Below are 27,673 nucleotides of genomic sequence, written 5' to 3'. Positions count from 1 at the left end.
GATCTAGGGGCCGGGGAGTGAGGGACTTGGTGGGGCCCAGGGGCCCGGCTCAGGACAGGATTGTCTGAGCTGGATGAGCTTTTAAATGCAGGAGTTCACTCACCTCAACAACTCACCTCTTCACTCGGCCATCTTGCCAGTCATGCGTTGTTGTGACTCATCACTTATGTTACTTCAGCGACGCTTATTTTCTTTATCGGCACGGCCTCAGTCTGTCCACATACATGTGAAGACAGTGAGTCACTGACATCCGACTCATCACCCGGCGGGAGATGTGTCTCTCTTCTTACGTCTGATGACACAATAACGGCAATATTCCTCTCAATAAATAATGTTTCTCTTGTCCTTAACTTGACATAATCTCGAGTGATTATCTTTTTTTGTCGTCACACCCTGTATCTTTCATTTTACACTTACCCCCCCTCTCTCTCTCTCCCTCTCTCTGTCTTTCTCTCTGTCTCTCTCTCTTTCTCTCTCCCTCTCTCTTTCCCTCTCTCTTTCCCTCTCCCTCTCACTCACTCACTCTCTCTCTCTCTCTCTCTCTCTCTCTCTCTCTCCCTCTCTCTGTCTTTCTCTCTGTCTCTCTTCTTTCTCTCTCCCTCTCTCTTTCCCTCTCCCTCTCACTCACTCACTCACTCACTCACTCACTCACCTCTCTCTCTCTCTCTCTCTCCTCTTCTCTCTCTCTCTCTCTCTCTCTCTCTCTCTCTCCTCCCCCCCCCCCAGGGCGGTGTTGCTGCCCCTGCTGGATCTCCCTCCTCCGGCCCAGCCCCTGGTGGTGGTGGTGGACTCCCCCGAGTCGGGCTACAGCTCCGTGGGGGCGGGGGACGGGTCCTCCGGGGCAGGAGGAGGAGGAGGAGGCGGAGGAGGAGGAGGAGGAAGGAGCGGCTCCATCGCGGAGCTCCTCGCCAACCACCTGCACCTGCTGCCCAGCTGGCTGCTGCTGGTCTGCTCCGTCCGGCGTCAGAGCAAGGCCGTGTGCAAGATGTTCTCAGGTGCAGTGTGGGGCCAGAACATTACACCTTAATAATAATAAGATAAGATAATCCTTTAGTGATCCCCTTGGTGTCAAAGCAGCATGGGGGGGGGGGGGGGGGGGGGGGGGGGGGGTACAGGGGGGGGGATGCATAGCTTCACAGTACAAATACAATATAGTAATATAAAAGTACAAACACAAGATAGTCCAGTGGTGAGAGTCCAGTGATATGAGTCTCTAGTGGAAAGAATCAAGATAGTCGGTACGGTGATGTGAGTCTCTAGTTCTCAAGTCCCGGGTTGTGACAGTGATAGTTCTGGCAGCAGAACCGGCCGCCCGAGTCCTTTGTTGTGGAGCCTGATGGCTGCCGGTATAAAGGACCGGCCCAGGCGTGTTTGTGGTGTGTCGGGGGGGGGGGATGAGTCTTAGGCTGAACGTGCTCTTCATTCTGGCTAGCTCCTCGTAGAGGGGGTGAGACGGGTTCTCCAGGATGGCTTCTAGCTTTTTCCTCATCCTCTCAGCCACCACCACTAGGTTATCAAATCAAATCAAATGTATTTGTAAGGCCCGACAACACACGTTAATGTCCCCATGGGCCGGACACGGTCTTCTTTAAACAAGTCAAGAAGAAACATCACAATAAGTCAAGAACAAAACAAGAACACCATAAGGTCGAATATTTTTAAATAAATGCAAAATAAATAAATGTTATCCAGCTCACCACCACTACTAAGCTAGCCTTCTTCACCAGCTTGTAATAATAATAATAATAATAATAAAAAAAAACTTGTATTTGTATAGCACCTTTCATACAGAAACTGCAGCTCAAAGTGCTTCACAACAGAAAAAAGACAGGCATAAAGTGAGCACATAAAGTGCAGACATATAAAATCACAGTTTTTCACATTATGATCTAATATCCCAACAGGCCACCTTGTTTATGGTTTGATTCAGTTTTAAATAGACAATAATAAAAAGAGTAAGATAGAATAGACAGAGTAAAATAGTGCAGTGCAATAAGTAGTAGAATAGAATAGACCTGAATGAGCACATAAAGTGCAGACATATACAAATCTTTTTTCTTTTTTCTTTTTACAGTGCAATAAAATAGTTCTGGATTACAGTTTGACCCTTCAAACCTCCCACTCGTACTCTTATTTCAGTAGGTGAAATGTTTTTATTTTGTTTTTGTTTTTATTGTGTTTTTTATAAGAAATAAGAATCCAAGGCACACACCGACGGCGGAGGCGACCATGCAAGGTGCCGACCTGCTCATTGGGAGCAGTTAAGGGTTAAGTGTCTTGCTCAAGGACACTTCGACACGCTACCCGGGAGGAGCGGGAATCAAACCAGTAACCTCCAGATCCAATCAACGCAAACTCTCTTTTTTTTGCAAGTTAGTGTCGCTCGTGTTTTTTTCCCTTGCTTATTTTCCAGACACAGAGGTAGTCGTAGACTCGTAGTTATATTGCGCCCTCTATCTGTTCATTGAAACATGCTTTGAAAATACACCATTCTACTGACGGCTACAATGTAATAAGAGACATTGTAACATATCATTGTTTGATCGAGTAAATCCTTAACGATCAATCAATCGATCTTTGATTAATTGTTAACATCCCTACCAAACACTATACCAAATATACAATATACAAAACTAAAGTACAAAATGCAAACAAAATGCTAAATTTTGGTAGAGATGTAGTGCAAATCTTTTAGTAATAAATTATTTAAATAGATAGAATATGGTGTAGTGTTAAAAAGTGTTTAAAATGTCTAAAGTGAATTTTAAAGGTGAATGTTTAAAGGTGAGTGTGTGCAGGTGGATGTGTGCGCAATGCATGTAGAAAGTCTACATTGATGTAGTGAAATCCCAAACAACTGTAGTAAAGTCCATTAACCATAGAAATAGAATGATATAGAACTAGGCTACACTAGTATCACCATACAGTCTATAACTGCAGCTTTAGATTATCTCTCCCCCAGGTGGGAGAACCAGGGAGAGAGGGGAGAAATACAGAGAGAGAGGGAGACAGAGTGGGAGAGAGACACACAGAGGGAGGGAGAGAGACAGAGGGGGAGAGAGACACACAGGGAGGGAGAGAGACAGAGGGGGAGAGAGACACACACACAGAGGGAGAGAGAGAGAGAGAGACAGAGGGGGAGAGAGACACACAGAGGGAGAGAGAGACAGAGGGGGAGAGAGACACACACAGAGGGAGAGAGAGAGACAGAGGGGGAGAGAGACACACAGAGGGAGAGAGAGACAGAGGGGGAGAGAGACACACACAGAGGGAGAGAGGGACAGAGGGGGAGAGAGACACACAGGGAGAGAGAGACAGAGGGGGAGAGAGACAGAGAGGGAGAGAGAGACACACAGGAGAGAGAGACACACAGAGGGAGAGAGAGACAGAGGGAGAGAGAGACAGAGGGAGAGAGACAGAGGGGGAGAGAGACACACAGAGGGAGGGAGAGAGAGACAGAGGGGGAGAGAGAGACACACAGAGGGAGAGAGACAGAGGGGGAGAGAGACACACACACAGAGGGAGAGAGAGACAGAGGGGGAGAGAGACACACAGAGGGAGAGAGAGACAGAGGGGGAGAGAGACAGAGGGGGAGAGAGACACAGAGGGAGAGAGAGAGAGAGGGGGAGAGAGACACACAGAGAGGGAGAGAGAGACAGAGGGGAGAGAGACAGAGAGGGAGAGAGATACACAGGAGAGAGAGACACACAGAGGGAGAGAGAGACAGAGGGAGAGAGAGACAGAGGGGGAGAGAGACAGAGGGGGAGAGAGAGACACACACAGAGGGAGAGAGAGAGACACACACATAGGGAGAGACAGAGGGGGAGATAGACACACACAGAGGGAGAGAGAGAGACACACAGAGGGGGAGAGAGAGACAGAGGGGGAGAGAGAGACACACAGAGGGAGAGAGAGGGGGAGAAACACACACAGAGGGAGAGAGAGACAGAGAGAGAGACACACAGAGGGAGAGAGAGGGAGAGAGAGGGGGAGAAACACACACAGGGAGAGAGAGACAGAGAGAGAGAGACACACACAGAGGGAGAGAGAGACAGAGAGAGAGACACACAGAGGGAGAGAGAGACAGAGAGAGAGAGACACACAGAGGGAGAGAGAGACAGAGAGAGAGACACACACAGGGGGAGAGAGAGACAGAGAGAGACACACACAGAGGGAGAGAGAGACAGAGAGAACAACACACATACAGGGGGGGAGAGAGACAGGGGGAGAGAGACAGAGGGGGAGAGAGACAGAGGGAGAGAGACAGAGGGGGAGAGACGGAGCGGGAGAGACAGGGGAGAAACACACATACAGGGGGGGGAGAGACAGACAGAACTTCACTTCCTGCTATACTGTGAGAAATACAAGGACCTAAGAGAAGTCTTCTTTGACAAAATAAACAAAATTGATGCACAGTTTATCCACCTCCCTGATCACCAAAAGCTACTATACATGTGTGGAGAGAAAAGTCAGTGTACAGCATTAGCTGCAAAATATGTAGACGGTTGTCACAAAATAAGAGAACAAGCCCTGTAAAATGTATCTGAATGGCCACACTTGAAAAATGACTACCCGATCGAGTGACCATTTTGTAAATTAATATGTTTCTTGTTGATTGTCCTTACTGTTATTACTAATGTTATGATATTTTACTGCTTAATATATATGTTATTGTTTGTATGTTGAACTTGCTTTGGCAATAAGTGTTAATATTTCATGCCAATAAAGCCTATTTGAATTGAATTGAATTGACAGAGGGAGAGAGACACACATACAGGGGGAGAGAGAGACAGAGGGGGAGAGAGACAGGGGAGAAACACACATACAGGGGGGGAGAGAGACAGAGGGGGAGAGAGACAGAGGGAGAGAGACAGAGGGAGAGAGAGACACACATACAGGGGGAGAGAGACAGAGGGGGAGAGAGACAGGGGAGAAACACACATACAGGGGGGGAGAGAGACAGAGGGGGAGAGAGACAGAGGGAGAGAGACAGAGGGAGAGAGACAGAGGGGGAGAGAGACAGAGGGAGAGAGACAGAGGGGGAGAGCGACAGGGGAGAAACACACATACAGGGGGGAGAGACAGAGGGGGAGAGAGACAGGGGAGAAACACACATACAGGGGGGAGAGACAGAGGGGGAGAGAGACAGAGGGAGAGAGACAGAGGGAGAGAGAGACACACATACAGGGGGAGAGAGACAGAGGGGGAGAGAGACAGAGGGAGAGAGACAGAGGGAGAGAGAGACACACATACAGGGGGAGAGAGACAGAGGGGGAGAGAGACAGGGGAGAAACACACATACAGAGGGGGAGAGACAGAGGGGGAGAGAGACAGAGGGAGAGAGACAGAGGGAGAGAGAGACACACATACAGGGGGAGAGAGACAGAGGGGGAGAGAGACAGAGGGAGAGAGACAGAGGGAGAGAGAGACACACATACAGGGGGAGAGAGACAGAGGGGGAGAGAGACAGGGGAGAAACACACATACAGAGGGGGAGAGAGACAGAGGGGGAGAGAGACCGAGGGGGAGAGAGACAGAGGGGGAGAGACAGAGGGGGAGAGAGACAGAGGGAGAGAGACAGAGGGAGAGAGAGACACACATACAGGGGGAGAGAGACAGAGGGGGAGAGAGACAGGGGATAAACACACATACAGAGGGGGAGAGAGACAGAGGGGGAGAGAGACCGAGGGGGAGAGAGACAGAGGGGGAGAGACAGAGGGGGAGAGAGACAGAGGGAGAGAGACAGAGGGAGAGAGAGACACACATACAGGGGGAGAGAGACAGAGGGGGAGAGAGACAGAGGGAAAGAGACAGAGGGAGAGAGACAGAGGGGGAGAGAGACAGAGGGAGAGAGACAGAGGGAGAGAGAGACACACATACAGGGGGAGAGAGACAGAGGGAAAGAGACAGAAGGAGAGAGACAGAGGGGGAGAGAGACAGGGGAGAAACACACATACAGGGGGGGAGAGAGACAGAGGGGGAGAGAGACAGAGGGGGAGAGAGAGAGAGACGGAGGGGAGAAACACACAGAGGGAGAGCGAGGAGGTGGGACAGATGGGGAGATACAGTGGTAAATGGTAAAAGCATTCACATGCAGTGGAGGCTAGTGGATTCTTCTCCACTAGGGGCGCTATACCAAACATTTTGCAAACATGTACAAGGCACGCATTGGCGAATATTATCACCATTGCCATCGATCAATATATGATCACAGTCAGTCAAATGCAACCACGTTTCCAATAGCCCAACACAAACACGCACAGCTCTCTCTCTCTCTCTCTCTCTCTCTCTCTCTCTCTCTCTCTCTCTCTCTCTCTCTCTCTCTCTCTCTCTCTCTCTCTCTCTCTCTCTCTCTCTCTCTCTCTTAGATCCATTCAATAATACGTTTAATAATAATAACACATATGTATATCTTGTCATTTTAAACAAGTTACCATTCATTGTCTGAGTGGTTATGCCCCACCCGCGGCGAAATTAGAGAGAGAGAGAGCGAGAGAGAGAGAGAGCGAGAGAAAGAGAGAGAGATCGCAACTATACCTTGTTAAGTTAAAACGCACAGTGGTCCAGCAGGGCAGAAGGGCTTGATAAAGTATATCCACTCCACTGTCCAGACTGTGTTGATGTCCATTGTCCATGCATGTCCAGTTGTCCACACTGCATCCATATAGCTTGTTGTTAACCAACAAGTACTGTGAAGAGCTGTGTCTTTGCCCATTTCCTCGTCAAACAGCCTGCAAACTACCTGGCGTTCTATCGCCCTGCTCTAAGACAAACTCTAACCTTAACCAACTTTGAAAGAGTGCCTAAGCTTAACCGTTGAAAGAACTTGCCTTCACGCTCTAAGACAAATAGCTGCATCACAACAACACAGTCTACCAACCTAGGAACCAACCTAGAACCTAGAAACTGGCGCTGGCCAATCAGAGAGAGCGTCTCCGCGAAATGCGGCTACGGAAAAAAATGCTGCTACGGAAAAAAATTATAGACGCTGCTGCTTAGACCGCTTCAAATCGCGCCCGGCTTCCATCATAAACATCATATTTCAACGCACAGCGTGTTACGCACTGATTGGCTGCGACGTAGGGCTGGGCGATATGACCAAAAACGTTATCGCGATAAAATTATAAAATTATTTTCATATAATTCGATATCGATAATTATCGTCGATATAATGTCTGTCAAGTTTAATTAACTTCTTATGCTGCTGCGAATGTCTCGAGTCGAGTTGATGTCGTCATCAGTCCGCGCACGTTAGCAGTTAGCCGACAAGCGGAGTATCTCATGACAATGTAATAAATATGACACTAAAATACTCTCTTCCCCCACAATATATTGAAACGACGTCCACTGTTACCCCACACTACTATAAACGTGGCCTCAGAATTCACGCCACACACATACTCGGCACATAAATATATAAAACAGCGCCGTGCAAGCTAGTTATCCTAGCCAGCCTGTTGTTTCTAAGCGAATGTCTCGAGTCGAGTTGATGTCGTCATCAGTCCGCGCACGTTAGCAGTTAGCCGACAAGCGGAGTATTTCATGACAATGTAATAAATATGACACTAAAATACTCTCTTCCGCCACAATATATTGAAACGACGTCCACTGTATACCCCACACTACTATAAACGTGGCCTCAGAATTCACGACACACACATACTCGGCATGTAAATATATAAAATAGTGCCGCGCAAGCTAGTTATCCTAGCCAGCCTGTTGTGTCTAAGCGGTGTATTCCATGACAATGTAATAAATATTACCCTAAAATACTCTCTTCCGCCCCAATATATTGAAACGACGTCCACTGTATACCCCACACTACTATAAACGTGGCCTCAGAATTCACGCCACACACATACTCGGCACGTAAATATATAAAATAGTGCCGTGCAAGCTAGTTATCCTAGCCAGCCTTGTTTACTACTAGAGTCCTACCTCTCTACCCAGAGGTGCACCGCGGGTCTCCTTCACTGTCGGCCATCTCCTTCACTGATTGGTTGTTAGTGCGTGTGCTGATATCCAAGCTTGGAAAATCGATATATCGAAACTTTGCGACCACGTTTCATGTTTATTTCGAGGAAATAATTTATCGCGATAGTTATCGTTATCGTTTTATCGCCCAGCCCTACTGCGACGGATACAGCGATGAAACAGTGACGCGCACTCAGAGCGCTAGTGCGTCTAGCCCGGGCCGAGAAATACGGCTAGGAGAAATGCGGCAGGAGAAATGCGGCAGGAGTGAGTCACTTCCTGTTCAGGAAAACTAGTATTTTTTTATTTTATATATTAACGTTATATTGTGCATTGGAAACACAAACATACTTAAAATGAGTAAATATTATTCATTTTAAACATGTTTATATTATTTATAGGGCTATAAAACAAAAAACAAAAAAAAATGTCTTGTTCTTCTCTCATATAACCAGGGTTCACCAGGGGGGTCGGCGCGCGAGCGCCCCTAGTGGCCAGCCGCCACTGTTCACATGTTCTTCCTGTGCCCCAGTCTTGAGTATGAATGGTAAATGGACTGCATTTATTTACCACTTTTATCCAAAGCGCTTTACACCGGTTCCGGACAGGCAGCGAGCGAGCGAACTGGAGACGAAATCGCGCGCGACACTGTCCTGATATGAGGCGGCGCGTGTCCGAGTGTGTCTGTGTGTGTCTTCTATGGCTCTGAAAGCAGCCTGCGATTCTCGACCAATAAAAAGTGTTTAGGGGCGGGACTCAGCCGCGTAATCGCTCAACTAGAGACACAGCGAGTGAATATTTGAGGGGTGAGCGACATCGCTGCTCAGTTCGCTGTCGCTCGCGGCAGGTCAGGATAGTCTGATTGAAACGAATACATTTTAATCACTTTTTCTCGCTCGCTCGCGTTGCTCTATGTCAGGAAGGGGTGTTAAGATAAGATAAGATAAGATAAGATATTCCTTTATTGATCCCCTTGGGGAAATTCAGGCATCATAGCAGCATGGGGGGGAGGGGGGGAGGGGTACAGGTAGTAAAACAACACAGTATACAGGTAGTAAAAAACTTACAACTTATTCCTCACATTCGCCCATTCACTCACTCACACATTCACACACCGACGGCGGAGGCGACCATGCAAGGTGCCAACCAGCTCATCGGGAGCAGTTAGGAGTTAAGTGTCTTGCTCAAGGACACTTCGACGCGCTGCCTGGGAAGAGCTTGGAAATCGCACCGGGAACCTCTGGATTACCAGATGACCGATCTACCTCCTGAGCCACTGACGTTTCATGATGCTGTTGCAAATTAGGCCTTCTGAATTGTGAGACAATATTACTGAATTGTGAGACAATATCACTGGATTGTGAGACAATATTACTGGATTGTGAGACAATATCACTGAATTGTGAGACAATATCACTGAATTGTGAGACAATTATTACTGAATTGTGAGAATATTACTGTATAGACAATATTACTGAATTGTGAGACGATATTACTGAATTGTGAGACAATTATTACTGAATTGTGAGATGATATTACTGAATTGTGAGACAATTATTACTGAATTGTGAGACAATATTACTGAATCGTGAGACAATAGTATCACAAAGCAGACAATGCAAAGTCCACAAAGAAGAACTCCAGTCCCTGCTCATCTCTGACTGTCCTCCTCTTCTTGTGAAAGCGACCTGACCAAAGGTTGTGCATTTAATGAAGGTGAACAGGCAGATTTCGTTGACATTTTCCCATGTATTCCCAAACTGTGATTTATAAGGTTATTGTGAATAAGTTCAAAATATTCAAGTAATGTTATGATACTAAACAAAATGATGTCAAGTTAAGTTAAACCTTTATGAACTCTTTCACTACCACACTACAGAAGGTTAACCTTTCACTAGTGAAAGGGTTAACCTTCTGTAGTTTGGTTGTGAAAGGGTTCACCCTTTGTTGTGTCGCAGTGAAAGGGTTGCATTTGACCCCCATCCTAACTGTTTAGGAGCAGTGGGCAGCCACACAGTGCGGCGCCCGGGGACCAGCTCCAGTAGTTGATGCCAGTACCTTGGTCAAGGGACCAGCTCCAGTAGTTGATGCCAGTACCGTGGTCAAGGGACCAGCTCCAGTAGTTGATGCCAGTACCGTGGTCAAGGGACCAGCTCCAGTAGTTGATGCCAGTACCGTGGTCAAGGGACCAGCTCCAGTAGTTGATGCCAGTACCGTGGTCAAGGGACCAGCTCCAGTAGTTGATGCCAGTACCGTGGTCAAGGGACCAGCTCCAGTAGTTGATGCCAGTACCGTGGTCAAGGGACCAGCTCCAGTAGTTGATGCCAGTACCGTGGTCAAGGGACCAGCTCCAGTAGTTGATGCCAGTACCGTGGTCAAGGGACCAGCTCCAGTAGTTGATGCCAGTACCGTGGTCAAGGGACCAGCTCCAGTAGTTGATGCCAGTACCGTGGTCAAGGGCAGCGGCAGGAAACCTAGCATGCATTTATTTTGGTGTGGGAGGAAGCCGGAGCAGCCAGAGGAACCCACACAAACACAGGGAGGCCCCCTGCTGGGGTTGGAGCCCAGGACCTTATTGTTGTGAGGCAACAGTGCGAACTACTCACCACTGTGTCACTGTGTCGCCTGCATGCATAATGCCTTGCATGCATAAGTTACTGTAGGTGACGGTAGCCTACAGCAGTGGTTCTCAACCACTTTGATTTATTTCACAAAATAATTGTGCAGTAATACACAATCCTTCATGCATTGTTAAAAACATGAAATAAAAAAAAAAGGTGCAACAAAAGTGCAAGTAGGGCTAAAAACCCAACAGGGAAAAAAATGTATATATATATGCTTCTTAGCAGACGCTTTTATCCATAGCAATGTACAGTACATGAGTGCATAGATTTTCAGTATAAGTAGTCCCATGGGATCGAACCCACAACCTCAGCATTGTTAGTGCCATGCTTTACCAAGTGAGCTACAGAGAACTACAGAAGGCAGATTTATCTTGAATTACAGGATTTATGCTTTTTAAACAAGTTTAAACTGCTCATCAAGTTTCAAGAATCTAAATTGAACTGTAGCAGAGATTACCCTATCAGGGGATACTGAACAGCATTGTATTATGAAGAATATTATACACACACACATCCGCGACCCACAAAAAATGGCCCGCGACCCAAACCACCAGTTGAGAACCACTGGCCTAGAGAGTGGCCCATAATTATTCACAGACAGCGAATTGGAAAACGTCTAATGTGAGACGTGGGGATCGACCAATTTATTATTATTTCTTTTTTGCCTTTCTATCATTTTCTCCCATCCCCCAATTTAGCCGTTATTATGCCAATTCCCTTCCTGGTTGTTGCGTGCATTGCCCCACTGTCGGCCTGGGGAGGGTGTGTAGACTACCACATGCTGCCCTACTGTCGGTCTGGGGAGGGTGTACTGTAGACTATCTGTTATGGTTTGTAACCGACCCCAATCGCACAACACAAGACAGGTATGATGGTTTGCCAAGAAACAGATATTTATTGAAACACAGGGAAAAACAGGGAAAAGGGCACTGTCCCTTTAAGGGAGAATCACAAATACAGGAATATAATATGAGGGGAAGGAAGGGTGCCTTTAAGAGGCGGGCAGGAAAAGGGAACACTATGGGAAGGTAAGGGAAAGCCTAAGGGAAGGTTAAGGGAACGCCTTGGGACAGAGGAACTAGAGACTAGGTAAACAAGGGACAAGGAGAACTAGGGAGAGAGGACTAGGGACTAGGAGAGCTAGGGATAGAGGACTAGGGACTAGGAGAACTAGGGAGAGAGGACTAGGGACTAGGAGAGCTAGGGATAGAGGACTAGGGACTAGGAACTAGGTGGAACTAGAAAGGGAGAACTTGGGACCAGGAACTAGGTGGAACTAGAAAGGGGAGAACTAGGGAACAGGAAGGAACTGGGAGGACTGGTGGAAATCATCTGGGCCGCTCTGCAGGACAGAGGAGATAGTTAATGCACAAAAGGGAAAAAACAGAGCAGGTGCAGAACAGTCCAAATAACAAAGTGAACAAAGTAATAATATCTTCGTGTGACAAACACACAGGGGGAGATGTAAAGTCCAAAAATACTATTCTAAGTGAGAACCAAAAACAGAGGCATTACGCTGGGAGATGAAATGTCCAAACAAACTAACAGAGGCAATACGCTGGGAGAGTGACATAACAATCAAAACTCACCCAGGCGAATGCGAAAAGGTAAAGGGGCAGCAGCGGGAACGGGGGCAAGGGCACTGGGTGGCTGGCTGTCGGAGCCGAGGAACAGAGTGCGCGCCACACCTTGGTGTGCGCGTCGGAACAGTGGCGAGGGTATCGCCACCGGGGAGCCGGCAGTCCGAGCCGAGGACAGAGTGGTGCTGGAACAGGCGGCGGTGGCGAAGGTGTCGTCACCGGGTAGCCGACTGTCGGAGCCGAGGACAGAGTGGTGCTGGAACAGGCGGCGGTGGCGAAGGTGTCGTCACCGGGTAGCCGACTGTCGGAGCCGAGGAACAGAGTGGTGCTGGAACAGGCGGCGGTGGCGAAGGTGTCGTCACCGGGTAGCCGACTGTCGGAGCCGAGGAACAGAGTAGTGCTGGAACAGGCGGCGGTGGCGAAGGTGTCGTCACCGGGTAGCCGACTGTCGGAGCCGAGGAACAGAGTGGTGCGCCACTGCTTGAGTGCGCACCGGAACCGAGAGACGCATCGGGGTGCGTCTGCGAGGAGGAGTGTGCCAAGCACGAAGGTCTTGGAAGATGCGCGTTGCGCGCTGGTCTGGAGAGCGTGCCAAGCTCGAGCGTCCTTGGAAGATGCGCGTTGCGCGCTGGTCTGGAGAGCGTGCCAAGCTCGAGGGTTCTTGGAAGATGCGCGTTGCGCGCTGGTCTGGAGAGCGTGCCAAGCTCGAGGGTTCTTGGAAGATGCGCGTTGCGCGCTGGTCTGGAGAGCGTGCCAAGCTCGAGCGTCCTTGGAAGATGCGCGTTGCGCGCTGAGGACTGGAGAGCGTCTGCGCTGGTCTGGATGTGCGTCAGGACGAACAGCTGCGCGGGGGTCTGCAGTGGAACGCTGGGGTGCCTCCCGTGGAAGTACAGGGAGCGCAGACCAGTCTCCCCCACAGGCAACGGCGACAGCTGGCGAAGGCTGGAGCAAACATCTCGACGCCGGAGAATGGAACAGCATAGGCAGACAGAGGATCTCCCGAAAGAGTCTAGATGTTTAGAGAATATGACTCGGCAAGTATACAACACGACCCCACGCCAAAACGAGGGGAAGCGCCCTGGTATTTAAAGCCCACAGGGGGACTAATTAGCCTGCCACCACAGGTGCGAGAGATAATAGAATATCGAACAGGTGTGGCCACTAAGGGTAAGGAACGAGAGGGTGGGGGCTAGAGAGAGTGAGTGAGAAGGGAAAATAAACAGTATAGAAGGGAAATAAACAGTATAGGCTTAAAGAAACAGAGAAAGGTAGTGAGCAGCGGGCAAAACCTCACAGTATCCCCCCCTCCAACGGGAGCCACCCGGCGACCCAAAACAAATACAGACAGAGTGGCAGGGGGCAAAACAAGAGGTACTGGCCAAGCCAGCAGGGGAAGCCACCACAAGAGTGGGGCTAGCAAAAGAAACAGGGTCGCCGAGGGGTAACTGGGGGAACTGGTCTAGAGGAACTGGTCTAGAGGAACTGGGTCTAGAGAACTAGTCTAGAGGAACTGGTCTAGAGAAACTGGTTTAGAGAACTGGTTTAGAGAACTGGTCTAGAGAACTGGTCTAGAGGAACTGGTCTAGAGGAACTGGGTCTAGAGAACTGGTCTAGAGCAACTGGTCTAGAGGAACTGAGGGGCAAGCAGGGTAGCAAAGGGGTAACCATGGTAGCACCGGGAAAGGGCTAGCAGAGGGAAGGTTGCTGCCAGGGCACTGATAGCTACAGGGCCTATGCTAGCTGCACTGCTACATCAACATAGAGGCTGCGCAAGCTGCCGGAGCCAGGCTAGCAGAGGGAAAGGGTAGCTGCCAGGGCACTGATAGCTACAGGGCCTATGCTAGCTGTACTGCTACATCAACATAGAGGCTGCGCTAGCTGCCGAGCTAGGCTAGCAGAGGGAAAGGGTAGCTGCCAAGGCACTGATAGCTACAGGGCCTATGCTAGCTGTACTGCTACATCTACATAGAGGCTGCGCTAGCTGCCGGAGCTAGGCTGGCAGACAGGGCTGGACCAGCATGAGAGAACAAGCTAGCTGGAAGGACAGTCCTAGCTGTGGGAATACCGACCTTGCTAGCTGAAGGGCAGTCCTAGCAGTGGGAGAAACTACACAAAAAAGTGGAGGCCATGCAGAGGGACCGGGTTAGCTGCTTGGGCCTGGCTAGCTACAGGGCCTATGCCAGCTGCAAGGCTGCATTAACATAGAGGCTGTGCTAACAGCCGGGGCCAAGCTAGCAGACCGGGGCCATGCAGAGGGAAACTGGGTTAGCTGCCAGGGCATGGCTAGCTACAGGGCCCATGCCAGCAGCAAGGGCTGCATAAACATAGAGGCTGTGCTAGCAGCCGGGGCAAGACTAGCAGACAGGGGCTCTGCTGAGGGACTGGGTTAGCCGCCAGGGCATGGCTAGCTACAGGGGGGTCAAACAGGGCAAAACGGGAAGCAAACAGGGGAGCTAACCGGGGAGACTAACAAGCTAAACAGGGAAGCTAAACTGGGCTAAACAGGGGAGTAACAGGCTAACAAGGGAGCTAAACAGGACTAACAAGGAAGCTAAACTGGGCTAAACAGGGAAGCTAACAGGGCTAACAGGGGAGCTAGAGGGGAGACTAACAAGCTAACAGGGGAGCTAGAGGGGACAAGAAAAAAAAAGGCAAACTCAACATACACAGTCTGTGCTGGCTGGGGTCGTAGACTTGGTGGGGTCGTACTGTTATGGTTTGTAACCGACCCCAATCGCACAACACAAGACAGGTATGATGGTTTGCCAAGAAACAGATATTTATTGAAACACAGGGAAAAACAGGGAAAAGGGCACTGTCCCTTTAAGGGAGAATCACAAATACAGGAATATAATATGAGGGGAAGGAAGGGTGCCTTTAAGAGGCGGGCAGGAAAAGGGAACACTATGGGAAGGTAAGGGAAAGCCTAAGGGAAGGTTAAGGGAACGCCTTGGGACAGAGGAACTAGAGACTAGGTAAACAAGGGACAAGGAGAACTAGGGAGAGAGGACTAGGGACTAGGAGAGCTAGGGATAGAGGACTAGGGACTAGGAGAACTAGGGAGAGAGGACTAGGGACTAGGAGAGCTAGGGATAGAGGACTAGGGACTAGGAACTAGGTGGAACTAGAAAGGGAGAACTTGGGACCAGGAACTAGGTGGAACTAGAAAGGGGAGAACTAGGGAACAGGAAGGAACTGGGAGGACTGGTGGAAATCATCTGGGCCGCTCTGCAGGACAGAGGAGATAGTTAATGCACAAAAGGGAAAAAACAGAGCAGGTGCAGAACAGTCCAAATAACAAAGTGAACAAAGTAATAATATCTTCGTGTGACAAACACACAGGGGGAGATGTAAAGTCCAAAAATACTATTCTAAGTGAGAACCAAAAACAGAGGCATTACGCTGGGAGATGAAATGTCCAAACAAACTAACAGAGGCAATACGCTGGGAGAGTGACATAACAATCAAAACTCACCCAGGCGAATGCGAAAAGGTAGAGGGGCAGCAGCGGGAACGGGGGCAAGGGCACTGGGTGGCTGGCTGTCGGAGCCGAGGAACAGAGTGCGCGCCACACCTTGGTGTGCGCGTCGGAACAGTGGCGAGGGTATCGCCACCGGGGAGCCGGCAGTCCGAGCCGAGGACAGAGTGGTGCTGGAACAGGCGGCGGTGGCGAAGGTGTCGTCACCGGGTAGCCGACTGTCGGAGCCGAGGACAGAGTGGTGCTGGAACAGGCGGCGGTGGCGAAGGTGTCGTCACCAGGTAGCCGACTGTCGGAGCCGAGGAACAGAGTGGTGCTGGAACAGGCGGCGGTGGCGAAGGTGTCGTCACCGGGTAGCCGACTGTCGGAGCCGAGGAACAGAGTAGTGCTGGAACAGGCGGCGGTGGCGAAGGTGTCGTCACCGGGTAGCCGACTGTCGGAGCCGAGGAACAGAGTGGTGCGCCACTGCTTGAGTGCGCACCGGAACCGAGAGACGCATCGGGGTGCGTCTGCGAGGAGGAGTGTGCCAAGCACGAAGGTCTTGGAAGATGCGCGTTGCGCGCTGGTCTGGAGAGCGTGCCAAGCTCGAGCGTCCTTGGAAGATGCGCGTTGCGCGCTGGTCTGGAGAGCGTGCCAAGCTCGAGGGTTCTTGGAAGATGCGCGTTGCGCGCTGGTCTGGAGAGCGTGCCAAGCTCGAGGGTTCTTGGAAGATGCGCGTTGCGCGCTGGTCTGGAGAGCGTGCCAAGCTCGAGCGTCCTTGGAAGATGCGCGTTGCGCGCTGAGGACTGGAGAGCGTCTGCGCTGGTCTGGATGTGCGTCAGGACGAACAGCTGCGCGGGGGTCTGCAGTGGAACGCTGGGGTGCCTCCCGTGGAAGTACAGGGAGCGCAGACCAGTCTCCCCCACAGGCAACGGCGACAGCTGGCGAAGGCTGGAGCAAACATCTCGACGCCGGAGAATGGAACAGCATAGGCAGACAGAGGATCTCCCGAAAGAGTCTAGATGTTTAGAGAATATGACTCGGCAAGTATACAACACGACCCCACGCCAAAACGAGGGGAAGCGCCCTGGTATTTAAAGCCCACAGGGGGACTAATTAGCCTGCCACCACAGGTGCGAGAGATAATAGAATATCGAACAGGTGTGGCCACTAAGGGTAAGGAACGAGAGGGTGGGGGCTAGAGAGAGTGAGTGAGAAGGGAAAATAAACAGTATAGAAGGGAAATAAACAGTATAGGCTTAAAGAAACAGAGAAAGGTAGTGAGCAGCGGGCAAAACCTCACACTATCACATGCTGCCCTACTGTCGGTCTGGGGAGGGTGTAGACCAGGGGTGGCCAACCCGCGGCTCGCGAGCCGCATGCGGCTCTTTGCCCGTCAATGTGCGGCTCTTCCATCCATAAAAAAAAAATATATATATATATATATATATATATATATATATATTCTTTTATTACTTTTCTTTTTTTTTTTACTTTTTTTTTTATGTCACTCATTCCATAAGCACGTAGAATAAACATTTAATTTCTTTTTTAAATGGTCCATTTGCATGTTCTTGGTATCTGAATCTAGGGATATGGATCAGTGTCAGAAATAGTGTGTATGTTACTAGGCTTGAGTAAATTGTAATGAACCAAAGGAGAATATCAATTCTATTTAAAAAAAAAAAAAATCTTTGACTGTGAATAACACCATGCTAAAATTTACCAGACCTGAAAAATCTAAGCAAATGAATAAAGGGAAGATGATTAAACAGAAGGTTTTGTAGATACAGTACTGAATTCTGCCATCTTTTTTATAATGTAAATTTCTCCACCATTATTCATCGTATTGCAACACCGTTTTTTGCAAGACGTTCACAGAAAGGTAGAGAAACTAACTGCGTTCTGTTTTATGGCAATAACATTCAGGTTTGTGGGAGATAATCCCAAAAAATAAGAGAAATAAAAGAGTATATATACTGACAGTATATTGACAGGGGCTGGTGTGAGCTGGGTAGGGTCGTTTTTCGAAATTCGAAAGCCCCGAGTCTCTTCCTTCAAAAGACTACACTGACTTTTGGCTGTGCCACTTCCTCCTGTCAATATGCGCCGGTTTCCGACTCAATGCCCTGAGATTTCTATAATCTTATATTTCACTAATAACAGTTAAAATAATTGGTAAACAAACGTAATGCTGAAAATATACACTTTTACTGTATATCTCGGGCTTAAGAGGTTAACCCTGTGAGGCCCAAATTAAAAAGACATTAGCAACTTCAGAGGCCAGAGGATGGGACATATAAACACATTTACTATCAAATAGCATTGTGAGGCTGAACAACAGGACCAATTGACTATATATGTGCTTAACATTTTTTAAATAAACATTCTTTTTTTAAATGGCTAAAAGTGATTTTGTAATTTTGCAACCGTGGGTCTCACAGGGTACTTTTAACCCTGTGAGGCCCAAATAAAAAAGACATTAGCAACTTCAGAGGCCAGAGGGTGAGACCTATAAACACATGAAGGGTGCCGTGCTGGTATATGGTGTGGCTCTTTATGGTACCACAGTCATTTTTGTGACTCTTAGTCTCTGACTGGTTGGCCACCCCTCGCATGCTGCCCTACTGTCGGCCTGGGGGCGTCTATGCCAAATACAACGCAGTTCGGTTTCCGGGTTCCTCTGATTGGCCACGACGCCCACGTGACCCCGCGCTAGCACGCCCCCCTTATCCACGCCTGCCGCTACGCCGCGCCAAGCTCCTCTGTGTGTTGCAGCGCGCGGCAGAGGTGTGTTCTCAACTTCCTCAATTTATACACATGGAAGTATTGACTACGCCGTAACGAATCATTAAAAAAATATACCGTTAACTGGAATATGTTGTTTCTTTACACATATGTTGGATTATGTAATTGGTCTGTCATGACAAACCAATAAAATCGCTACAGAGCTCTCATATTTGCTATGAGTGGCGACGACTTGACTTTCACTTTCGTATTTAGCTTTCGTCTTGTTTAATCAGTCGCTTCTAAAGTCGCTGTCGAAGCCTGTTTCCGCCTCCACGTGCTAAAGTTCTGGTAAGTTTAAAGTGCTAAGTGCTGCTAAGTGCTTTATAATATTGTATTTTATAATATTGTCGCGCATCACGCACAACGCCACTCTGAGTCAAGAGCTCTGTCATTGAAGTGGGTGGTGTTACCAACAGCGTTCACCCTGATGTAAAGTAGCGATTTTATTGGTTTGTCATGACAAACCAATTACATAATCCAACATATGTGTAAAGAAACAACATATTCCAGTTAACGGTATATTTTTTTTAATGATTCGTTACGGCGTAGTCAATACTTCCATGCGTATAAATTGAGGAAGTTGAGAACACACAGGGACCTCTGCCGCGCGCTGCAACACACAGAGGAGCTTGGCGCGGCGTAGCGGCAGGCGTGGATAAGGGGGCGTGCTAGCGCGGGGTCACGTGGGCGTCGTGGCCAATCAGAGGAACCCGGAAACCGAACTGCGTTGTATTTGGCATAGACGCGGCCTGGGGAGGGTATACTGTAGACTATCACACACTGTTGGTTTGGGGAGGGTGTAGACTACCACATGCTGCCCCACTGTCAGTCTGGGGAGGGTGTAGACTATCACATGCTGCCCTACTGTCGGTCTGGGGAGGGTGTAGACTACCACATGCTGCCCCACTGTCGGTCTGGGGAGGGTGTAGGCTACCACATGCTGCCCCACTGTCGGTCTGGGGAGGGTGTAGGCTACCACATGCTGCCCCACTGTCGGTCTGGGGAGGGTGTAGGCTACCACATGCTGCCCTACTGTCGGTCTGGGGAGGGTGTAGACTACCACATGCTGCCCCACTGTCGGTCTGGGGAGGGTGTAGACTACCACATGCTGCCCCACTGTCGGTCTGGGGAGGTGTAGACTGTAGACCAGCGGTTCCCAAACTTTTTTGGCCGTGCACCCCCTGTCACCTCCCGACCTAGCTGACGCACCCCCCAATGGGTTTCTGTTAGAAAAAATTGTTGCTGGTCTCCGTGCACAGATTTTATTTTTTATTTTATCTCTTCCCACGGCGACTATGGATAGGGAATTTCTTTATTTAATTCAAATGTTCACGACAACATGGATGCATGTACTCTGCCAGCATGTTTAATATCCATAATACTAAAGGTTTGACTAAGATTTTTATGAAATTGTATTGTAAAAAAAAATTAAATAAAAAAAAATATTTACCACCATTAGCCTTTTCATGTCACGCACCACCTAGAGGGCGGTGCGCGCACCACAGTTTGGGAACCACTGCTGTAGACTATTACATGCCTCCTCCGATACATGTGGAGTCGCCAGCTACTTCTTTTCAGCTGACAGCGAGGAGTTTCACTGGGGGAACGTAATGCGTGAGGACTGAGGAGGTTCGCGCTATATTCCCCAGATCCCCAACTGACCAGCAGGAGTCGCTGTTTGCAACGACCAGGACTCATACCCCACTGGCTTCCCACTCGCGAACATTGACGATTGTGTTGGTAGGGACGACTGACCAAGCCGGAGGTACCGCTGACAGCTGGATTCGAACCCAGAGTCTCTGCGGTGGTATTGCATTACAATTCAAAATGATGTCCAATAAAAGGCTGAGCTGTTTGATCACATGACTTTGTTTAGAAAGTTTGGTTCGTTTTTTCAATTGGCAATGTGAACACAAACGATCCAAGTAACAAATGTAACAATTGTATCATTTTAGCCCCTGAATCGGAACAAAGCGAATGAGTTTCACTATTATCACGACTGGAAACCGTCTTGGACCAAATCTGTTGAAATACCTGTTAAAATAACATTTAGGAAAAAGCTAAATAGGAGACTTTAATTGGAGAGCTGTCGCAGTCATCAAGCCACGTGCGATCAGTGATCTAGGACTAGGCTCCAGTGTTTTTCATAAACAGAATTTTCTTAAGCTTTCTTTTATCCATTCTTTGAAAATGTTTCTTTATCTATGAGTTTCTTCCCCTAGTGTGCGCATGTGCATCCTGTTTTTAAGCACATCCGGAATTAGACATTTTATCATTTTCTTTATAAACTTTTTTATTTATATATATATATATATATATATATTTTTGAATTATTATTTAAAAAAGAATTACCTAAACAATCTAACTTTCACCAAACATCACTTTTTGTAAAATTAAAGGTGACAATTTTTCTTTTTTTGAAAATCTATTATAATTTTTCTAAATCGTCCTAAATCATTCATTCGAATTAATCGATAATATCGATTAATCGCCCAGCCCTAGCTATATCCATTCATTTTCATCCATCCAGCCTGATGTTATCATTGGGAATGGGTCTGAGCTCGCAAAAGGACAATACCTACGCCTTCCAGCAGGTATTGCACTCTATTAGAAATGGTGTAGTTTCTTTTCAGGGCCGATCTGAGCCGTGCAGGCGGGGTTGTGTGAGATCTCGTTATTTGAATCCTGGCTGGGCTGGTTGATCTCGGCGCTCGGCTCCCGGTTGGTGTGTGTGGCCTCAATGCTCGCATCCTGGCCGGCCTGGGCGACCTCCGTGCCCGCATCCCGGACGGTCCGGCCGACCCCGGTGCCAGAGTCCTGGTTGGTCCGGTTTTTGGGGGTCGTTTGTTTTACCTCTTTTGAATTAGCCTCCATGCTCCTCTGAATATTCTGTATTGCATCGAGTCCAGTCTGCGTGTTGGTTTGCACGTTAGCATCATTAGCATTCTGTATTGCTTCTAGCCTGATCCGAATGCTAGCTTGCATATTCATCGTGTTAGCATCCATGTTAGCTTGTAGCTTCGTCTCCAGCCAGACCTCGCTGTGGTCTAATGTTATACTTGCTGCGTCATCCTTGTACCTTTCCTTTCGTCGTATTTTCTTTGTTGGGGGTCACTCTTCTCTCACTTCTCCTCGAGTTTTGTGCACTGGGTCTTGTCATCTTTCTTTTATCTTCTAGTTGTTACTTTTTATCGTGTTTTATAACTTTTTATTACCTGAATTTTGGACCGGGAGCTCTTTTCTGAAGCTGCTCACCCGCTCCTAGCCAAACCGGAAGCCAGTTAAAATATATCTTAAATTATAGCTAATAAAATAAAAAAAATAATAATAAGATTATAGTCTAATACACCCGTCGATTATCAGTGAGTTGCTTCCACAAAACGGATTGTTTTTCATCTGTACATTTCCGTTTTATACCGTTTTGAATATGAGTATAGTTTTGGTGATTCTTAGTAATTCCAGGAAAAGACGCAATAATAGTCCTTTAGTGGAATACACTAAACACGTTGTAATTTTTCGCCTGATTATCGAATCTTCCTGAAATCAACGCTAGATCATCATTATTATCCTTCCTCGTGCAAGAATGAAAAGAGCCCTGGAACGCGGTGCCCGAGCCCCCACCTCCTGCACCCAACGGCACACAGCCACACACGCACACAGCGTCGATCGGGGTAGAAATCAATATCAGATCAACGATCAAATTTATATATAGTGTTCTTACCCTGTATCTGATGTAATGCAAAATAAATAATCCAATTATCTTATCGCCATTCCAAATACTGCTCATGGAGGTCCGTACCACATTACCGAGCGATACACACGAACAGGCTGTTCCATGCCATCGTTGTATAGACCTACCTCGCCTGAGTATTTAAACCCCGCCCGCACGGCTCGGATCGTCCCAGAAAAGAAACTACACCATTCCTAATGGAGTGCAATACCAGCTGGAAGGCGTAGGCGGCGGCATTTGCCCTTTCGCAAGCTCAGACCCATTCCCAATGATAACATCAGGCTGGATGGATGAAAATGAATGGATATCGCTAATAAAAGAAATAACTATTAAAACCCGACTATACTCGTGATTTTGATTGGTTGATTGATTGAAAACTTTATTAACAGATTGCAGAATGGGTACAATACAGTACATCTCAATACACACAATTGTTAAGGTGATGCAGACCAGAGAAAGACTTTCGTCTTGTTTACATCAGGGTCCCCCATTTTCAATTAATCAGGACATATGGCGCTGAGATGGCGCTGCTCCGACCGGCTGCCTTTCTGTTCGCTCCGTCGAGACTGTGCTTACTTTTGTTAATATTTATAGTTTTAAGAGTTTTGTCTGTACCAACAGTAGGTGCATTTAATGTGTATGACCGTCAGTCACTTATAGACATCGGATTACGGGAAACTTACCGATTGGATTACTCACTGGACCAGCTTTCCGAACCGCAACAATGGCCTGTGGAGATTCTCAGGAAAATGGGACCAGATCCCGACCCCAGGAACAAAGGAACCAGACGGCGTGGGAAGAGAGCTGGGATCCGTAACAGGCTGAGATCCAGACGACACCGAACGCCATTACCCAGTATATTGCTAGCCAATGTACAATCAATTGACAATAAACTGGACGATATCCGAGCAAGGATTCAATACCAAAGAGACGTTAGGGACTGCAACATTCTCTGCTTCACCGAGACGTGGCTCACGCCGGACGTCCCAGACCACGCTATCCAACCGGCCGAACACTTCTTCATCCACCGCAAGGATCGAACAGCAGAATCCGGTAAACAGCGGGGAGGTGGAATAGCCTTCATGTTGAACAACAATTGGAGCGATCCAACTAACGTGAAGGAATTATCCAACCACTGCTGCCCAGATCTGGAATATATAACCATCAAGTGTCGTCCTTTCTTCCTCCCGAGGGAGTTAACGGCGATCGTCCTGATCGGAGTGTATATTCCACCGCAAGCCAGACTCCACGACGAGGTAAATAGAATACAAGCGGCGAACGTTAACGCCGCCATTTTAGTGCTGGGTGATTTCAATAGCGCCAATCTGAGAAAGGTATTACCTGACTTCTATCAGCATGTGACTTGCAACACCAGAGGCGGTAACATCCTAGATCACTGTTACACGCAATTTAAAGGTGGCTACAAGGCTCATTCTGATAGTGGCTTTGGTAAATCAGATCACGCGTCCATTTTCCTTTCACCAAAGTACAAACAGAGAATCAAAAGCACTCCCGTAGTCTCGCGAGAGGTGCAGAAATGGGATTTGACGTCAGAGGAGACACTCCAGGCTGCGTTTGACTGCACAGACTGGAACGTGTTCTGCGACACAGATAACATTAATGTCTACACGGAGACAGTGCTGGACTATGTTTGTACTTTGGTGGAAGAAACAATCCCCACTACCAAAATGAGAGTTTACCCAAATCAAAAACCCTGGGTAGACAAATCCGTCCGTGAAGCTCTGAGAGAGCGCACCAAAGCATACAACGACGGCCTAGTGGCAGGCAACATGAATGACCACAAGGTGGCGCGATACAACGTAAGGAGGACAGTGACAGAGGCCAAACGGCGCTACAGGGATAAAATTGAACTCCAGTTTGAACAAGCTGACTCTAGAGCTATGTGGCAGGGGCTCAAAACGATGACAGACTACAAAGGCGCCTCCCTCAAACTGAACAGTGACATCTCCTTAGCAAATGACCTCAATACCTTCTATGCGAGGTTTGATGCTGGTAATAACAACACCAGCCCACAAGCCACGGCAATGGGGGGGGGGGGGTCTGCTGCTGATGGAGACTCAGTGTTCAGGGTAACAGAGCATGAGGTGAGGCGGACCTTTAAAAAAGTGAATATCAGGAAGGCAGCAGGTCCGGACGGCATCCCCGGCCGCGTCCTAAAAGTCTGTGCCGACCAACTAGCCCCGGTATTCACTGACATATTTAACCTGTCCTTAGAACAGGCTGTCATCCCCACCTGCCTGAAGAAGTCCACTATTATCCCTGTACCCAAAAAATCCAAGCCTGCTTGCCTCAACGACTACCGCCCTGTAGCTCTCACCTCCATAGCCATGAAGTGCTTTGAGAAGCTAGTAAAGGGCTACATCTGCTCCTCCCTCCCCATCAACATGGACCCCCTGCAATTTGCATACCGCCCCAACAGGTCCACGGAGGACGCCATAGCCCATGTGCTGCACACAGCAGCATCACACCTGGACAAGAGGCAGGGGAACTATGTGAGAATGCTATTCATCGACTACAGCTCGGCATTCAATACCATAGTCCCCTCCATACTCATAGCCAAGCTCAGGGACCTGGGCTTGAACTATGACCTCTGCCAGTGGGTCTTGGACTTCCTGACTGGCAGACCCCAGGTGGTGAGAGCAGGCAACTGCACCTCCTCATCCATCACCCTCAACATAGGGGCCCCCCAGGGCTGTGTTCTGAGTCCCCTCCTCTACTCCCTGTACACACACGACTGTGTGGCTCAGCGGAGTAGCAATACAATCATCAAATTTGCTGACGACACAGTGGTGGTGGGCCTGATCTCTGCCAACGACGAGAGGGCCTACCTGGAAGAGGTCAAGGTCCTGGCGGGATGGTGCCAGGAAAACAGCCTCTCCCTGAACGTCAGCAAAACAAAGGAGATGATTGTGGACTTCAGGAGGTCGGGGGTCAAGGACTACAGCCCCCTCAGCATCGACGGGGCACCGGTTGAGAGAGTCAACAGCTTTAAGTACCTCGGAGCCTACATATCCGAGGACTTGACATGGACCACACACATTGACAGTGTTGTGAAGAAGGCACGACAACGCCTCTACTTCCTCAGGCGCCTAAGGAAGTTCCAAGTCAGTCAGAAGATCCTTAAGAACTTCTACTCATGTACAATAGAGAGCATCTTGACTGGCAACATCACCTCCTGGTTTGGGAATAGCACTGCACAAGACCGAAGCAGACTACAAAGAGTGACACGTTCAGCCGAACGCACAATTGGAGGGGGGCTCCCCACCCTCCAGAACATTTACAACAAGCGTTGCAAGGGCAAGGCTAAGAGAATCATTAAAGACTCCAGTCACCCGAACAACTGCCTCTTTGAACTGCTGCGGTCAGGCAAGCGATACCGGAGTCTCAAGGCGAGCACAGAAAGACTCAGAAGAAGCTTCTATCCCCAGGCCATCAGGCTGCTAAACGAACAATGAACACTACACAACAACAACCACCAAACGCACATAGCACACACATCCACACGCACACACTCACTTTAAACAGACACACTGTAGCACCCACTCCACACACTTTATAGCACACACCCACTTTAAACAAACACACTGTAGCACCCACTCCCCACACTTTATATTTATTGATGAAGGATTGCACTACAACTCGTACACCTTACTGTAAATTGTACCTAAACTGTACCTCATCCCATTTCTGCTTTGCACTATATAGTACTGTACATTAGTACACTGCATAGTATTGTATATTATATGGTAACTCAGAACATTGTACATATGTCTATACCGAACACTGTGACCTCATTTTCTTCTTCTAAATTACATGCTATACTATGTTATTTGATACTATCTTGTCTAGCACAGTCTCTGGAGCGTAACAGTAAGAAGCATTTTGTATGAAAGTATTTCAATTCAATTTCAATTCAATTTATTTAATGACCACCCAGCCAGGCTGGTGGAATTTAGTTTCAGTGCAGGTTTCATAGCAGTTCCAACATAAAAACATAAAAACATAGAACATATAACATCACTTACAGCGTACATAAAAGAAAACACAATTACATAGATACAGTTCAGAGTTTGTGAGTTTGTCCATGTCCATGTCAGCAGAGGTAAGGGGGGTTGCGGGGGGTAATAGTATGACAACTATTAAAGAAACTTGAACTTGAAACTATATGACATACATGACATACAGATAGACAGTACTGCTACATCTATACATTTATGACATACCAGATTTGCAAATACAGTACTGTTTGTGATACAAAAAGAGTCCAGAAAAGAGAGTATATACATTTGACGTAAAAACTGTACATTGGAGGAGGTTGGTGGGTGGGGTGGGGGGGGGGTAGGAGGGGGGGGGGGGGACACTGTACAACTGTACAAGCAAAACTGTACATTGGAATATTGACAACCATACTAGGTAATTTACTGTTTTTTATTTTTATTTATTTATCCAGGAATGTCCCATTGAGATACAAGATCTCTTCTTCCAGGGAGTCCTGACCAACACGGCACACAACACGTTTCAACATAAAACAGGGCATTAAACAAAAAACATACAATTCAAATATAAATACAGAAGGCCATTTGTGCAGTGGCAAGGAGCATAATCCCTTGTTTAGTCCCTTGTTTGAGCCGAATCTGGGTTTAACATGATTTGTGGAGCTCCCTCTGGTGTTGTGATCGTGGTATTCACTGACCTTTGGGAAGTATTTTGACATGTACATGGGTACCTTGGTCATGTAGTGTATCTTGTAGACCAGGCCCATTGCAAGTTGCTGTACTCTGTCGTCTACTCTAAGCCATCCTAGGTTGTCAAAGTGGGCAGGGGTGAGGTGGGTTCTAGGAGTAAGGTCAAGCAGTAGTCTGACCAGTTTGTTTTGAGATGTTTGTAATTTTGTTTTTAGCGCCTTTGAGGTGCTTTGGTACCATGAGGTGCAAGCATAGTTGTAGTACCCTTGAATGAGTGCTCCTGCCAGAGTCTTCAGGGTATTCTTGTTTACCAGAGAGGAGATCCGGTACAAGAATCGAGTTCGTTGGTTGACTTTTTTTATTACATTGGATGCCATTTTGTCACAGGAAAGATTAGCCTCTAGGATGGAACCCAGGTAGGTAATTTTATCTTTCCTTGTGACAATATTGTCACCCACTGTAACTGAGAAGCCGTCGGTCTTGCTGAGTTTGTTATTTGAACCGAAGAGAATGGACTCTGTTTTGCCCATGTGTAATGATAGTTTGTTATCAGCGAGCCATATGCAGATTTTGCCTATTTCCGAGCTGAGGGTTTTTTCAACCTGTAACTTGTTCTTGTCAGAGACCAGCAGGGCTGAGTCATCCGCAAACAGGAACAAGTTGCAGTCACAAGCTGACGACATGTCATTTGCATAAATTAGGAACAGTAGCGGTCCTAGTATGCTTCCTTGTGGAACACCACAGCTAGGGTGACCATATTTTGTTTTCCAAAAAAGAGGACATGCTGGCCCCAGCCTCGAGATACTTAATGA

At 48.0% G+C, this 27,673-nt stretch overlaps 1 protein-coding gene across 3 annotated transcripts in view; it reads left to right on the top strand.

The window, feature by feature from the left end:
* ankrd50l (ankyrin repeat domain 50-like) overlaps positions 1-27,673 on the top strand; it is an 88,534-nt gene that overhangs the window by 24,772 nt on the left and 36,089 nt on the right. For all 3 annotated transcript variants that reach the window (XM_084315085.1, XM_084315086.1, XM_084315087.1), the window contains one exon: positions 727-995. In XM_084315085.1, the coding sequence (XP_084171211.1) occupies positions 727-995 (269 nt within the window). The remainder of the gene's footprint in view (positions 1-726; positions 996-27,673) is intronic.

Source organism: Notolepis coatsorum, assembly GCF_963971535.1.
Source record: "Notolepis coatsorum genome assembly, chromosome: 5".
In the NCBI taxonomy this organism is placed as follows: Eukaryota; Metazoa; Chordata; class Actinopteri; order Aulopiformes; family Paralepididae; genus Notolepis; species Notolepis coatsorum.
The sequence above is the reverse complement of the archived record's forward strand: the minus strand, read 5'-3'. Positions and strand labels throughout refer to the sequence as shown.